At 41.1% G+C, this 16,344-nt stretch overlaps 1 protein-coding gene across 1 annotated transcript in view; it reads right to left on the bottom strand.

Moving 5' to 3' along the window:
* The window catches only part of LOC129624243 (ATP-binding cassette sub-family C member 4-like), a 180,888-nt gene that overhangs the window by 2,382 nt on the left and 162,162 nt on the right, over positions 1-16,344 (bottom strand). Inside the window, 3 exon segments of the mRNA XM_055541904.1 lie at positions 8,438-8,572; positions 14,821-14,926; positions 15,365-15,537. Coding sequence (XP_055397879.1) covers positions 8,438-8,572; positions 14,821-14,926; positions 15,365-15,537 — 414 coding nt within the window.

Below are 16,344 nucleotides of genomic sequence, written 5' to 3'. Positions count from 1 at the left end.
AGGGTAACAAAGAGGATAGGAAAACTAGCATCTGAACGGGGTTTGCCATTTTCACACATAAAAGGAGCACAACAGATTTGGATGTTAATGCTGATGCTGCTAAGTCGCTTCAGTCATGTCTGACTCTGTGCGACCCCATAGATGGCAGCACACCAGGCTCCTCCATCCCTGGGATCCTCCAGGCAAGATTACTGGAGTGGGTTGCCATTTCCTTCTCCAATGCATGAAAGTGAAATGTGAAAGGGAAGTCACTCAGTCATGTCCGACTCTTTAGGACCCCATGGACTGCAGCCTACCAGGCTCCTCCGTCCATGGGCTTTTCCAGGAAAGAGTGCTGGAGTAGCTGCCATTGCCTCCTCCGTTGGATGTTAATACCAGGTTGTTATCTTTATATTTTATAAACTCTGATTGACAGGCACTGAAACACTGGCATATACGTATGAAATATTCTGGTGTTTAATTTGTGCAGCAAAGCAGTTATAGTCCTATAGAAATGTGACCTGTGGATAGTGGGTCCCAAGAATGAAAAGAGAATCAAACGCCTTAACAATGACTCAACCAAGAGACTTCTCTAAAATATAAGATGATACCCAATAATAGGACAGATGTCTGCCAGACCTTAGAGCTCTTGAATTCTACCAAATTCTAGCTGAACTGGGAGAGAGACAGGTTTTCTCAGTGTATAATCAGAGCACAAAGGAAAGGAAGTGCTGTCAAGTTCCACAATCATCAGTTTTTAGTAGCTGTGTTGTATCTCGGTTCCTTACAGATGCACAGTACAAAATAAAATAATGTCAGGGCTTGTGAAGCCTTATCTCTGAAGCTGTTTGGGCAAAAAAGGACTACGAGTGTAACTCTTTATCCTCAAAGAAGAATGTGAAAAGTTTCATTTGAGTCTTTAAAACAGAAAATATATCGTCTATCAGAGGCTGACTCATGTCACAAACTGGGTTGCTTAGACATATGATTCTAGATCTCTTTTATAAAACTTGACTGCAAGTGCATTTGTGGGTGCTATAAAAAAAGGTATCATGAGAGAGAATGAACTTCATGCGTGAAACAGAAAAGCGCTAGGACACCTACCTTCATAGTAAGTGCACTTTCTTACTCTCTTGTTGCTAACATAACCTGCTACCCCCAAAACAGCTCTGCACATGAAATGCTATATGTTTAAATGTCACTTAAGGAGAAAAATAAACCCTCCAAGAATGCTTAGGCCCACTGGCTGAAATCTGAGGTTATTTCCATTGTAATGGAAGCACTTAAGAATAAAGCCTTTGGTGGGAGTGGGGTGGTGGTTAATTGCATGTCATCACCCTCCTCCATTTTATTAAGCTAGACATATTTGGTGATTATATGCTTATGTACTTTTTTGGTGAAACTAAAAACAGTTAAAGGAACCAAAGAAAATTTATTTCATTTGCTACTGCTTAATATTCTTTCCAAAATCATTTGGTTCCTTTTTCTGTAACCCTTCTCAATAAAATTTCTTATAAAGAAAATATTATTTCTAGAAACTTTAAACTGAAAAGGACTTTGTTTCATGGTCTGAAATACCTGAACTGAATACTGCAAAGGATCTTCAGCAGCTGGGGACTCCTGATTTACAGTCTCTAAAGCAACCTAAAAGAACTTGGGTATATTTGTTTTAATATTGGGAGGCAAAGTTTCTACCTACAGCCTTTTACAAAATGACCCCACTTTTATGCCATCAGTTCAGTTCAGTTCAGTTGCTCAGTCATGTCTGACTCTTTGCGACCCCATGAATCGCAGCATGCCAGGCCTCCCTGTCCATCACCAACTCCTGGAGTTCACTCAAACTCACGTCCATTGAGTCAGTGATGCCATCCAGCCATCTCATCCTCTGTCATCCCCTTTTCCTCCTGCCCCCAATCCCTCCCAGCTTCAGAGTCTTTTCCAATGAGTCAACTCTTCGCATGAGGTGGCCAAAGTACTGGAGTTTCAGCTTTAGCATCATTCCCTCCAAAGAAATCCCAGGGATGATCTCCTTCAGAATGGACTGGTTGGATCTTCTTGCAGTCCAAGGGACTCTCAGGAGTCTTCCCCAACACCACAGTTCAAAAGCATCAATTCTTCGGCACTCAGCCTTCTTCACAGTCCAACTCTCTCACCCATACATGAGCACTGGAAAAACCATAGCCTTGACTAGATGGACCTATGTTGGCAAAGTAATATGCCATAAAACACTCTATATTCTCAAAGCCCTTAAGCATCTGCTCTCTCATCTGATCCCTGTGATAAGTGTGAAGAAGAGAGCAGGGCTGTAATCCTGCCCTACACACAGGTGAGGACCTGAGGCTCAGAGACCCTGAGGGACACAAAACCACATGGATGCTAAGTGCCTGCTCCATCTGTCCAACTGGACCAGGCTCCTAGAGCTAGGATATGAGAATTTTATAATTTCTGGGCTGTATTAGGTGATTTCATGAATAGACAAAATGACACCTCTGTTACACACTGGGAACAAAGAAACTTCAAAAAACCTCAACCTGATGTGCTTCATCACAGAACAGAATGGATGATAGGTATTTATTCTTGGAGCTGAACTGTGTCCCCTCTAAAAGGCTCTTGCTGAACCACAAAAGATGCCACTATTCTTGGCCTCCAGAGGAGAATATTCAATTTGGGGCCAGTGATGAGGCCTGATCACTCAGAGCTTCTGTGTAATAAAGTTCTATTAAGGTATAAAAGAGACAGAGAAAGCTTCTGACATAGACATCAGAAGGGGCAGAAAGAGCGCCCCCTGATGGTCTTTAGGTGGATGGTATATAGCTACTAGTAGTAGCAGTGTTAGTCGCTCAGTCGTGTCCGACTCTTTGCGACCACATGGACTGTGGCCCGCCAGGCTCCTCTGTCCATGGGATTCTCCAGGCAAGAGTACTGGAGTGGATTGCTATTCCCTTTTCCAGATGATCTTTCCAACCCAGGGATCTAACCCAGGTCTCCTGCATTGCAGGCAGATTCTTTACCGTCTGAGCTACAGGGAAGATCCATACAGCTACTAGCAGTCTGCTCATTAGAGTAAAAGGAAATGTCTCAAAATTCAGAGACTGGTACCAGGCCCCTCACAAACAACTTGCATTTTGACATAACATTGGCACAAGCAGAGTTGTCCCTGGCCATAAAATGATTGACATGAATCTTGAAGAAAGGCAGGTTTCTAAGCAAATACAGTCTCATTGACATAGCTTAAGAGAATATTTGCATGAGTAAAACATACGGGTTTCTCAAGTCCATTCTGAGTTTTAGGGGGAACAGACTTGAAGACAGAATCTAGGATAAATACATAGTTTATTAACATAGCTTAAGACAAACATTTCCATAAGAAAAATGCATTGGTTAGCTCAGGGTTTGAGAAAAATTAAATTCAGGGGGAACCAGGTATCCTCATGGCAAGATAGAATTTTAAAAGACACTCCTTCTTAAATTTGTATCAGTTCAGTTCAGTTGCTCAGTCCTGTCCTACTCTTTGCGTCCTCATGGACTACAGTATGCCAGTCTTCCATGTCCATCACCAACTCCCAGAGATTACTCAAACTCATGTCCATCGAGTCACTGATGCCAACCAACCATCTCATCCTCTGCCATCCCCTTCTCCTCCCACCTTCAATCATTCCCAGTATCAGGGTCTTTTCAAATGAGTCAGGTCTTCGCATCAGGTGGCCAAAGTATTGGAGTTTCAGTTTCAACATCAGTCCTTCCAATGAACACCCAGGACTGATCTCTTTTAGGATGGACTGGTTAGGTCTCCTTGCAGTCCAAGGGACTCTCAAGAGTCTTCTCCAGCACCACAGTTCAAAAGCATCAATTCTTCGGCACTCAGCTTTCTTTATACTCCAACTCTCACATCCATACATGACTACTGGAAAAACCATAGCTTTGACTAGATGGACCTTTCTTGGTAAATCAATGTCTCTGCTTTTGAATATGCTATCTAGGTTGGTCATAACTTTCCTTCCAAGGAGCAAGCGTCTTTTAATTTAATGGCTGCAGTCACCATCTGAAATGATTGTGGAGCCAAAAAAACAATAAAGTCTGCCACTGTTTCTCCATCTATTTGCCATGAATTGATGGGACTGGATGCCATGATCTCAACTTTCTGAATGTTGAGTTTTAAGCCAACTTTTCACTCTCCTCTTTCACTTTAATCAAGAGGCTCTTTAGTTCTTCTTTGCTTTCTGCCATAAGGGTGATGTCATCTGCATATCTGAGGCTGTTGATATTTCTCCCAGCAATCTTTATTCCAGCTTGTACTTCATCCAGTCCAGCGTTTCTCATGATGTACTCTGCATATAAGTTAAATAATCAGGGTGACAATATACAGCCTTGATGTACTCCTTTCCTGATTTGGAACCAGTCTGTTGTTCCATGTCCAGTTCTAACTGTTGCTCCCTGACCTGCATACAGATTTCTCAGGAGGCAGGTCAGGTGGTCTGGTATTCCCATCACTTGAAGAATTTTCCACAGTTTGTTGGGATCCACAGAATCAAAGGCTTGGCATAGTCAATAAAGCAGAAGTAGATGTTTTCCTGGAACTCTCTTGCTTTTTTGATGATCCAATGGATGTTGGCAATTTGATTTCTGGTTCCTCTGCCTTTTCTAAATCCAGCTTGAACATCTGGAAGTTCATGGTTCACGTACTATTGAAACCTGGCTTGGAAAATTTTAGGCATTTGAGAGTGTGAGATGAGTACAATTGTGCAGTAGTTTGAGCATTCTTTGGCATTGTCTTTCTTAGGGATTGGAATGAAAACTGACCTTTTTCAGTCCTGTGGCTACTGTTGAGTTTTCCAAATTTGCTGGCATATTCAGTGCAGCACGTTCACGGCATCATCTTTTAGGATTTGAAAGAGCTCAAGTGGAATTCCATCACCTCCACTAGCTTTGTTTGTACCGATGCTTCCTAAGGCCCACTCAACTTTGCATTTCAGGATATCTGGCTCTAGGTGAGTGATCACACCATCGTGATTATCTGGGTTATGAATATCTTTTTTGTATAGTTCTTCTGTGTATTCTTGCCACCTCTTCTTAATATCTTCTGCTTTTGTTAGGTCTATACCGTTTCTGTCCTTTATTGTGCCGATCTTTGCCTTAATGTTTCCTTGGTATTTCTAATTTTCTTGAAGAGATCTAATCTTTTCCACTCTATTGTTTTCCTCTATTTCTTTGCATTGGTCACTGAGGAAGGCTTTCTTAATCTCTCCTTGTTATTCTTTGGAACTCTGCATTCAAATGGGTGTATGTTTCCTTTTCTCCTTTGCTTTTAGCTTCTCTTCTTTTCTCAGCCTTTTGTAAAGCCTCTTCAGACAACCATTTTAACTTTTTGCATTTATTTTTCTGTGGATATTAATTTGTATAGAGAAGGGGAAAAATATAACAGTAGTAGTTTTTTTCCTCCTGCAGCTTAAGAGAGAGATAAAAAATGTCTGACACTTGTGGCCTATTCCCTCTGTTTGGAGACCCCGGTCTTCCTGCCTGTTACCCTCACACCTCCAATTTTACATGTCCAATTTTACATGTTGAAATCCTAAACCCCCAGTAGCTCCGAATGTGACTGTATTTGGAGACAACCTCTTTAAAGACTCAATAAAGTTAAAATGGAATCATACAGGTGTGTCCTAATCTAACAGACTAGAATTCGCAAAAGAAGAGACCAGGACACAGGCTCACACAGAGGGAAGAGCATGTGAGACACAGAGGGAAGATGGTGTCTATAAGGCAAGGAGAGAGACCTCAGAGGAAATCAACCCTGCTGACACCTTGATCTCAGACTTCCAACCTCCAGGGCTGTGAGGATATAAGTTTCTGCTGTTTAAGTCGCCTACTCTTTGGTCTTTGTATGGCAACCCTAGCAAACTACAGCCCCCTTTAGCTTTATGTATCTAAAAGGGACCTTCTCTACTATTTCTTGGATCATCCAAAAAGGGTCAGTCAGACAGTGCTCTGCTCACCTGAGCTAGGAGTTCAAGATAATGTGATGTGGAAGTACCTTCTCCCAGATGTTGGGTTTTCTTTTCAGATGAATTAATTCTGTTCTATTAGAGTGAAAACCTTCTGACTTAGGCTAATGCTCCCCATGTTATAGCACTGGACACTACATTGATATCTGAGGCTTGCACATTTAAAAAACTAATAACCTGACAGCTTATCCTCCTAAGAGGATGCAGAGTATGCAGAAGTAATGTCAGGATGGCATGAGAGTTAAGAAATGTATTTCTTTCTGTAGAGGTGACCTGAGCCAGTGGCAGGACTGAAATCCAAGAGTGAGGTTCTATCGCCCTGTGAACTTCAGTGACTGGCCCGACCTTGGCTACCAGGTGACAGGAGCAGTGTTCTCAGGCTTGATGCAGAACACAGTCCCTAGGACAGTACCCAGCCTCCCCAGCAATTCCCCCTTTGCGCTTCCTGGACCAGCTCAGTGACCTTCGGTGAACTCTGAACGCACTCTCCTCATCCATGACATGGGATAAAAATGGACCATCAAGAGATTAAGTGAAATCATACATTTGAGAACTACATAAAATAAATTATGAAGAATTACACAAATGTAACTTACTATTAATATTGTTAGAGTAGGTGCAGGATTACTAGACCAGGAATCACAAGATTTCTAATTCTATGACCTATGTCTGCTTCAGTATGTATGTTACACTTGATTTAAAATGTTTACTGAAAGAACAAATTTCTAATTCTCTGTCTGCTGCACACTAGCTTAACACCAGTTATATACATAGGGCCACCTTCCTTCTAAAGCACCTTAGTTTCCTCACCTGTACAAAGAGAGGGTTGAATCCTATTATCTTATTATCTGGACCAATCTAAAATTCTGTGTTCTATTTCTCATTACTCAGTGCAATGCTAATATAATTTTAAAATGAAGACTTAGACATACAGGTGAGAACACCTCTTTTTGATGTGAAATGCCTCAGGTTAAAAGAGCAAAAAGGTTTGGGAGATTCATGGCTCTCGAAGTCTCAGGAGGGATGGTCTGACTTGGAGACACTCTAGTGGATAAACGCGGTTTGTGAATTTTAGGCTTAAAAAAATACAGAGTTCCTTGTTCAGCTTCTCAACATTTGCACACAATGTAAGTACTTAGGAAAAGTTCAGGACAGAGACTTCCTTCTTCCAGAACCTAAGCATGAACTCTAACTCTGCCAACTCTTTAGCCAACTCTGGGACTCAGGAAGTCTCCTACCTGATGAGCAGCGGAAGGTCCTGCTCTGCATTTCCCTATTTCTACAGAGGACTGAGAGGAGACAGTGATGAACTCAGGCCACATTTTAGATAAATCTTTCATATACAAGTACTTAAGATACTGGGACATGTTTTCTTTAGGATATTTTAAATATTACACAAATAACAAATAATCTTATTCTATTTACAAGTGAAAATCTGGGAAAGGCAGAAAAGTATGAAGAAGGGAACATACAACCATAATTTAACACCCAGAGATAAATTTTCGATGGGGAAGCCACATCCCACCCTGAGCCATGCATGTTTAGGGGCGAGAACACCAGACCTTCCTTCCCTCCCTCTATCTTCCTATCAATCCCAATCCCAGTCCCACCTGGTCCCAGAAAGACTTACTGCATGACAGTGGATAAGTCTCCTAAACCAGACCTTGGTTACCAGTACACCTCTGTTAGGAAGATACCACGTGACCTAAATGTTACTCGCTGAGCCCCTTCCTCACACCACACACAGTGCTTAGTGCTTCACACACCTCATCTCTGAGAAAGTGCTCTGTAACCTTCAGGCACCATTCAGACTACAGTGTGAAGGGTATTGTGAGTTCCTGATTTGTACTGATGACAATTTCACCTTCTAGAAGGCAGAGGAAACATGGGGGGCAAATGGGCCTAATTCTAAACAACAAAGAATTGGGGAGATAGTGATAATATCAGGTAACAGTTTTCTTTACAGATTAGGAAACAGAAAAGACCTACTTTTCTCTGGAAGATCTTCCTAGAATCAAAATCTTCCAAGTTTTTTTTTCCCTTAAACTCTCAAATTTCCTGGATAGTCCTTGACAGAACTTGTATCACAAATGTGCTGAGCACCAAACAGAATAAATGTAAAGTGTCTGCAAAATGAGAATGTTCTATGTTCCGTGAGAATCTGAACCCAGGGTCCGAACATGTGGGAAGTCGGATCCAAAATCTGTCTCAGGAACCGGTGCACGCACACAGAAGGGTGCACACATCCCGACCCCACCCCCAGCACCACTGCAGATTCTCAGCAGACCTGCCTTCCACCTGCCCTGTGTTGTTAAATACCCAGTCATGAAGCTTCCTCTCTGGAGGCTTCTATTGAAAAGAACACAGGGTGCTTCATCCCAGACCCTTGGTGGAGAGCCTCTGAAGAGTGAACCCTGGAGGCTAATTTTAATTACATCTTCCTGCAGCAAGCTCACCTATTTTGCCCTTTTAGCAAGGACAGCAGCCTCTGCCTCGCCCAGTTGTTGCACCATCTTATAAAATAGGCTGTTTTTATCTTGCAGCAAAAGATTTGGCCGATCATATTCTTTCAATTTCACTGAATCATAAACCTGTTAACAGCAGAAGAAACCCATTAGCACACAATGTCTCCCATTAACACATAACTCAGACAATATTTCAAAAAGGGGCAGGACAGGGAGAATTTGCTTGGTAGGATTGGTGGTATTTACATGGTTTGATTCCCCTGTTTTACTAGGCACACAAAGGCCTAACCCAGCCTTTCATCATTATATGGTTATAGGAAAGGAAGAAAATGAAAGTTCTTTCATTTTCAGAAAATGAAAGTTTTAATCATGACATGATTACTGGAACTGAACAGTCTGTAGCATTTTACATTCTGCCCAGGACCTTTGGGGTTGTTATCATTGGTTAGTGCTTTTGGCTCTCAGACTCTGAGCTTTGAGGGCTATTTATAAGATACACAGAGTTGGGAAATGTCTTGATTCAAGAAAATCAAACATTCAAGAAAAGCAAACATCTGTCACTTCCACAGTCCCTCCTCTAGGCTGGTGGCCCACCCTCTGGAGCATTAGACTTTGCAGCAGATTGACTTCTCTTTATGTCCTTAAAGCTTTCAGAACAGACAATCACTTGCTTTCCAGAAAGAAAATAGGTACAGGCATCCCTCAGAGCTATTGTGGGTTCAGGTTCAGAATACCAGAATATAATGAACATCACAGTAAAGTGAGTCACACGAATTTTCTGGTTTCCCAAGGCAAGTGGAAGTTATGTTTGCATTATACTGTACCCAAGCATGTGTGCAATAGCATTATGCCTGAAAAAAAAATTATGTACAGACTTTAACTTAAAAATAAGGCATTGCTAAAAAATATTAACTATCATCAGAGACTTCAGTAAGTCATGGTAGTAATATCAAAGATCATTGATGTTACAGATCACCAGAGCAACTGCAATGATAGTGAAAATGTTTGGTATATTGTGAGAATTACCAAAAGGTGACACAGAGACACAAAATAAGCAAATGGTGCTGGAAAAATGACACCCATAGACTTGTTTAATCCAGGTTTATGACAAGCTCTCAATTTGTAAAAATACAGTATCTGGGAAGCACAATAAAACAAGGTATGTCTATACTTGTAAAGCAAGGTTTGAGGAAGAACATTACTGGTAATGTTTTTGCTTAATTGAAAGTCAACTGGTAAGCAGAAGCTCTAGAAAACATACAAGCTTTACACCTGGGGTGAATGGAGCACAGAGGACAATCCCCAACTCTGTAACTGGGAGATGCCTGTCTCTTGGTGCCCTGAGGTCTAATCCTGCCATTCCTACCAGAGGAGTCAGCAACCACAACCGGTTCAGACCAAGATGTAAACAAGTGGCCAAGTTTACATCTCCTGGTGGGAGCTCCCTGTGACATCCCTGATGACCTCAACCAGGTCATCAACCAGGGAGCCCTAAACTGAAGGTCTCCCAAGACAGGAGTGGGAAGGGCAGCTCCACAGTGAAGGGTAAGATCCTTTCCTGGAAACAAGGTCATTCATCACAGAGGTGACAGGCTCCAAAGAGAACCCTTGCACCTCCCTTCTCCCTCTGTCTTCCCCACTCACCCAGATGTTCAGTCTCTGTACCAGAAACCAACATAAACTTCTTTCTCTGCCCTCAAGATCCCATGTTCAATCCATCACACAGTACACTTGGCTTCACTTCCTTATCTATCCCAAGTCCCACCATCTCACCATTTCCACCACAGGCACCTTAGACTAAGTCAAAAGTCTAGAGAGGGCACATTGTAAGATAGTGTATACTGAATCTGGAGAACTGAAAGACCATTAGTGTGATTTTAGCTGTAAAGGAAGGAGGGAGAGCAGAGTGGGACAAAACTAGAAAGTTGGGGAGGGACTGGCTGGACATTGCTTCATAAAGATATTTTAGAGATTTGTTAATAGTGAACAAGAGAGAAAAATTTGAGATTATAGAAATTTATCAGGAGATATTGGTAAGTAAAGACACTTGCTCTTTGGAAGAAAAGCTATGAGAAACCTTGACAGTGTATTAAAAAGCAGAGACATTGCTTTGCTGAAAAAGATCTGTCTATGATTTTTCCAGAAGTCATGTATGGATACGAGAGTTGGACTATAAAGAAGGCTGAGCTTCCATAAAGAAGGAGATGGTGAAGAATTGGTGCTTTTGAACTGTGGTGCTGCAGAAGACTCTTGAGAGTCCCCAGACTGCAAGAAGACTGGACAAGTCAATCCTAAAGAATTCAACACTGAATATTCATTGAACAGACTGATGCTGAAGCTGAAGTCCCAAAACTTTGGCCACCTGATGTGAGGAGCTGACTCACTGGAAAAGACCCTGATGCTGGGAAAGATTGAAAGCAGGAGGAGAAAGGGACACCAGAGGATAAGCTGGTTGAGTGGCATCACCGACTAAATGGACATGAGTTTGAGCAAGCTCTAGGAGATAGTGAAGGACATGGAAGCCTGAGTTTCCTGAGTGACTAAACAACAAATGGATAAGTAAAGCATTAAACAAATGAAAATATTTTTATAATAGCAACAGAGCTGCTGTATTCAGAGGATACAGATGTTCACATATGCAGATCAGGTGCTGATGATAACACTTTAGGACTGACCAGATGACAGTTCAGCTCAGTTCAGTCACTCAGTCACGTCTGACTCTTTGTGACCCCATGGACTGCAGCATGCCAGGCCTCCCTGACCATCACCAACTGCCAGAGCTCGCTCAAACTCATGTCCATAGAGTCAGTGATGCCATCCAATCATCTCATCCTATGTCAAACCCTTCTCCTCCTGCCTTCAATCTTTCCCAACATCAGTCTTTTCCAATGAGTCAGTTCTTCACATCAGGTGGCCACGGTATTGGAGTATCAGGTTCAGCATCAGTTCTTCCAATGAATATTCAGGACTGATTTCCTTTAGGATGGACTGGTTGGATCTCCTTGCAGTCCAAGGGACTCTCAAGAGTTTTCTCCAACACCACAATTCAAAAGCATCAATTTTTTGACACTCAACTGTCTTTATGGTCCAACTTTCACATCCACAGATGACAATTGGACAAACCATAGCTTTTAACTAGACAGAGCTTTTTCGGCAGAGTAATGTCTCTGCTTTTTAATATGCTGTCTAGGCTTGTAATAGTTTTTCTTTCAAGCAGCAATTGTCTTTTAATTTCATGTCTGCAGTCACTATCTGCAATGATTTTGGAGCCCAAGAAAATAAAGTCTGTCACTACTTCCATTGTAACCCCATCTATTTGCCATGAGGTGATGGGACCAGATGTTATGATCTTAGTTTTTTGAATGCTGAGTTTTAAGTCAGCTTTTTCATTCTCCTCTTTCATGTTTATCAAGAAGTTCTTCAGTTCCTCTTCACTTTCTGCCATAAGGGTGGTGTCATCTGCATATCTGAGGTTATTTAAATAGCTGATAAATGAAGAGATGCTAAAGGAGAAAAGCAAAAATATACTCGTCTGAATGTAGAGTCCCAAAGAGAAGCAAGGAGAGATAAGAAAGCCTTCCTAAGTGATCAATGCCAAGAAATAAGGGAAAACAATAAAAGGGGAAAGACTAGAGAACAGGTGACATGTCCAAATTCTGTCCTTCCTCAGTTTCCCTAACCAACCATACATTCCAAGGTGACAATATTTCTAAGAATTAGATAATAAAAAGAATCTGCATCTGCTACCATTAATGATACAATACCAAAAACCAAAAATAAATCTTCAGGGTACATTTTGGAGCAAAGAGTTTAATTGAACAGACCCTTAACTGAGCTGGAGGTCAAGCCATCTTTATGCTGCTATGTCTAAAGCCTGACAAAGAACTTGAAATAGGTAAATTTCACAGCATCATTTATTTATAATGGAAGAATGGTGCCTTAGGGGAAAATCTTTGAAATGCAATGTTGAGAGGTAAGAACAAAGTGACAGGTAAAATCTAGAAATAAAAGGTTACTTTTCCAGCTAGCATCAAGACCACAAAATGAAAGACTAAGGATGCCTGACACAAAACATTTCTAGAAATTAAGAGTCACTGTTGGGCAGTCTTGAATGTCACCCCATACCTCATGAAAGTCTGCAGGTAGAGTCCATTTCCTACTGTGATGTCTAGTCCAGGTGACCAGATGCACTGCTTGGAGCCTAGAGCATACCTTGGGTTGGGGATGCCACACTCCTGTCATCTGCCTCCCCAGAGCTCATGCGTGTGCACACCCAGCTTGGGATTACAAGCTACAAGCACTGCCTCAATGCTGACAGCCTGGTATCTACTCAGTGTTCCCATTGATGATCCCACATGACAATGCATGTGAAGTAGGACAGAAGGTGATATTCCAGAAGCTGCTCAAGAAGTCAAAAGAGACGGTACTATTATCCTTAGACAAAAGGAACTGTGGTTATTACTGACCACTCATTAGTGATATTACCTGTTTTGTATGGACCATCAAAATTCCTTAAAGCATCTTGCATTCCTTGAGATTATTTGCTGCCAAAGTTTTTCTTTTGAGGAATGCTTTTCTTGTTTTATAAAGCCACATCCTAACATTTATTGAAACTGATCAAGCAACAAAGGGAAAGGACAAGGAAAGAGATGAAATTAAAAAGAGAGAGAAAATGAATAGACAGAGGAAGGAAATAGAACTAAGGAAGGAAATATTAAATTACTAAGGAAGAAAGAGCCAACCAAACCTGGAAGGAAGATACTAGACAGATATCCAGAGACCAAAGCCTGGAGCTTTCCGTGTGTGCAGAACAGAAATATTATGTAAGAGACTCGCTGGTTGTTTATTTAGTCTCTCATCCCTGATTTGCCTTTCTTTCCAAACTCTCATCTGTGACGCAGAAGCTGGGTCTCTGCAAGTCACTGCCAACAGTTCAGACTCTTTTGCGAAGTGGCCTGTATTAGGTTCTGCCAGTAGGGGGCACTAGAGCGAGACTGAAGGTGGGAAACAGCTAATGTGCTACCTGATTCTGCTACTAGCATCACCTCGGCACTGGGACCTGACTCCAGCTCCCAGCTATTAGCACCTGGAGAACCAGCCCCATCCTGCCCCCTCACAAATATGACCAGCAACCAGGCAGTGACCTCTCCTTGGAGTTCTGAGCATCAATTTTTTAGGGCCTCTCTTCTGAATTCTCAGGTCTGGAGATCTGTCCTAGGATATTGCAGCTGCTTTCTAAAATCATTACCCCAAATGACAACCCTGTATGCGAGACAGCAAAAGAGACACAGATGTATAGAACAGTCTTTTGGACTCTGTGGGAGAGGGAGGGGGGATGATTTGGGAGAATGGCATTAAAACATGTATAATATCATATAAGAAGCAAATTGCCAGTCCAGGTTCGATGCAGGATACAGGAAGCTTGGGGCTGGTACACTGGGAGAACCCAGAGGGGTGGTACGGGGAGGGAGGTGGGAGGGGGGTTCAGTATGGGGAACACGTGTACACCCATGGTGGATGCATGTTGATGTATGGTAAAACCAATACAATATTGTAAAGTTAAAATAATAATAATAATAAATTTTTTTATAAAAAGGAAAAAGAAAATAAAATCATTACCCCAGTGTTTCATTTTTCTAGCCCTCTCAGTTCAGTTCAGTTGCTCAGTCGTATCCGACTCTTTGCGACCCCATGAATTGCAGCACGCCAGGCCTCCCTGTCCATCACCAACTCCCAGAGTTCACCCAGACTCACGTCCATCGAGTCAGTGATGCCATCCAGCCATCTCATCCTCTGTCGTCCCCTTCTTCTCCTGCCCCCAATCCCTCCCAGCATCAGAGTCTTTTCCAATGAGTCAATTCTTTGCATAAGGTGGCCAAAATCCATATGTAATACATTTCTTATATTAAATCCTTTCAGTTAAAGTACTGTTTTTCACCATTAGGCCGTTTCTTCTCATGGACTCCTGAGAAATTCTACAATTTTAGCCATCAACCTTCTGGCAGTCTAAATTAGAGCCTATTTTTGATAAGGGAATCCAAAAATGCTGAAACAACTATGACACAGTGAAAATGACTGTGTTCTACCCCACTAAAATATGGAGCTATAACTTAGGTTTGGAATATTTTAATGGTTGGCCATCATAAAAAAATGACAATTCAAATAAACTTTTAATATGAAAATATAAGTATATAATATAAGTATATATTATTTAATAGTGTATTCTAAAAGTACAGTTAAGTACTTGAGTAATTTTCAGGAATGAGAAAAGAAACTAAGAGAAAAATTAATGGATGTTCCTATCAAATTTTACAAGGAAGGATACATTGACATTTGAACATAAATGGAAACAGTGAAAATGGAGAGGGTCTTACCATTATCCAATCACAGTCAATAACGATGCTCAACCTGTGTGCAATGGTCAGCACAGTGCACTGGGCAAATCTCTCACGAACTTTTTTTTGTATTAACTCATCAGTTCTAGAAACAAAGAAGTTGATTTAGTACAGTCAAGACAGGAAAAGCAGACCTAAGACTTAAAAATATCCTATATTTTTACAATGTTTTTAAAAATCAATACTTTAACATATAATCCTGTTCCTAAAAAACTAAATATAAAAAGTCTACTTAGAAATTTACTATTTTTCATAAAATGATGGAAAATTAGTCTTCCCTCCAAATTGCTTGAAACCATCAGGAGCTGGATTTAGGAATTCAGCTTTCTTAGGGTGCCGCATAACAACATTAACACCATATAACATATCTTTGTTTTTTTCCTTTGTTTTCTGGAATTAATATTATCAACAGATATCCATGAGACCAAGTGAGCACTTAGAAACATTTCGAAGATTCACTAAATGTTTTCCATTTACCACATTTACAAGTCAGTTCAATATTTCCCAGGGCTCAGCTCCACACCTTGGATCCACGTATGATGTGGCTTTGTCAAGAATCAATATCTGATTCTTCCTGAGAATAGTCCTGGCAAGGCACACCAGTTGTTTCTGACCGACACTCGAGTTCAAGCCAGATTCTGCTAATTCAGTATTCATTTTAGCAGGAAGACCTTCAATGGATTCTTTAAGTTGTACCTATGGATACAGAAAGAATGACATTTTTCTAAGCAAACTGCTACTGAAGTAGACAAGCCTCTTAGACATTAGAGCTTTGACATCCTCAGGACTTCTTACGTATCTTACATGTACAGCCACGTGATGGGGAGAGCTCCTTCTAATGAGTGTTCACTAAGACAGACGATGGAGTCAACTCAGGACAGAAAGATCTCAATGTCCCCCATTGCCATCACAGGACATCCACCAGAAACCTCAACTAGGGGTTAGTTAAGGAAGTCTCTCAAAAAGTTAAGCTATTTCTCCCAATGTGATTTAAACAGGAAAGTTAAGAGGATCTTTATGGTTGAATCAAGTTTCCCAAAGTACATTTTGCATAGGAGTTCGTATACTAGAGAAAAACTTTTAAAAATTTTACAGAAAATCTGGTTCTCTGAAGATACAGTCTTATTGGCCCTTTACTGTTTTCTATAGTTTAATATATGCAAGTTTCAAACAATGACAAACTGCCCCTTATACATTAATAATCCTGGAGCCCATTCTGATGATGGTTCTTTCCCAAGTTTAATTCTATAAACAGTGGACCAATCAAGTGCATTTTCTTCAGTGTCATAAATGCATTGTAGTGAATGAAAACACATGAAAAATAAAACACAACATCTTATTTTCCCCAGCATATGGATATAGGTTGTTGTTGTTCAGTCGCTGAGTTGTGTCCAACACTTTGCAATCACATGGACAGCAGCACACCAGGTTTCCTTGCCCCTCACTATTTCTTGGAGTTTGCTCAAACTCATGTCCATTAAGTCAGTGATGCCATCCAATCAT

Source organism: Bubalus kerabau, chromosome 12, assembly GCF_029407905.1.
Source record: "Bubalus kerabau isolate K-KA32 ecotype Philippines breed swamp buffalo chromosome 12, PCC_UOA_SB_1v2, whole genome shotgun sequence".
NCBI lineage: Eukaryota > Metazoa > Chordata > Mammalia > Artiodactyla > Bovidae > Bubalus > Bubalus kerabau.
This window is presented reverse-complemented; position numbering and strand designations above follow the sequence as displayed.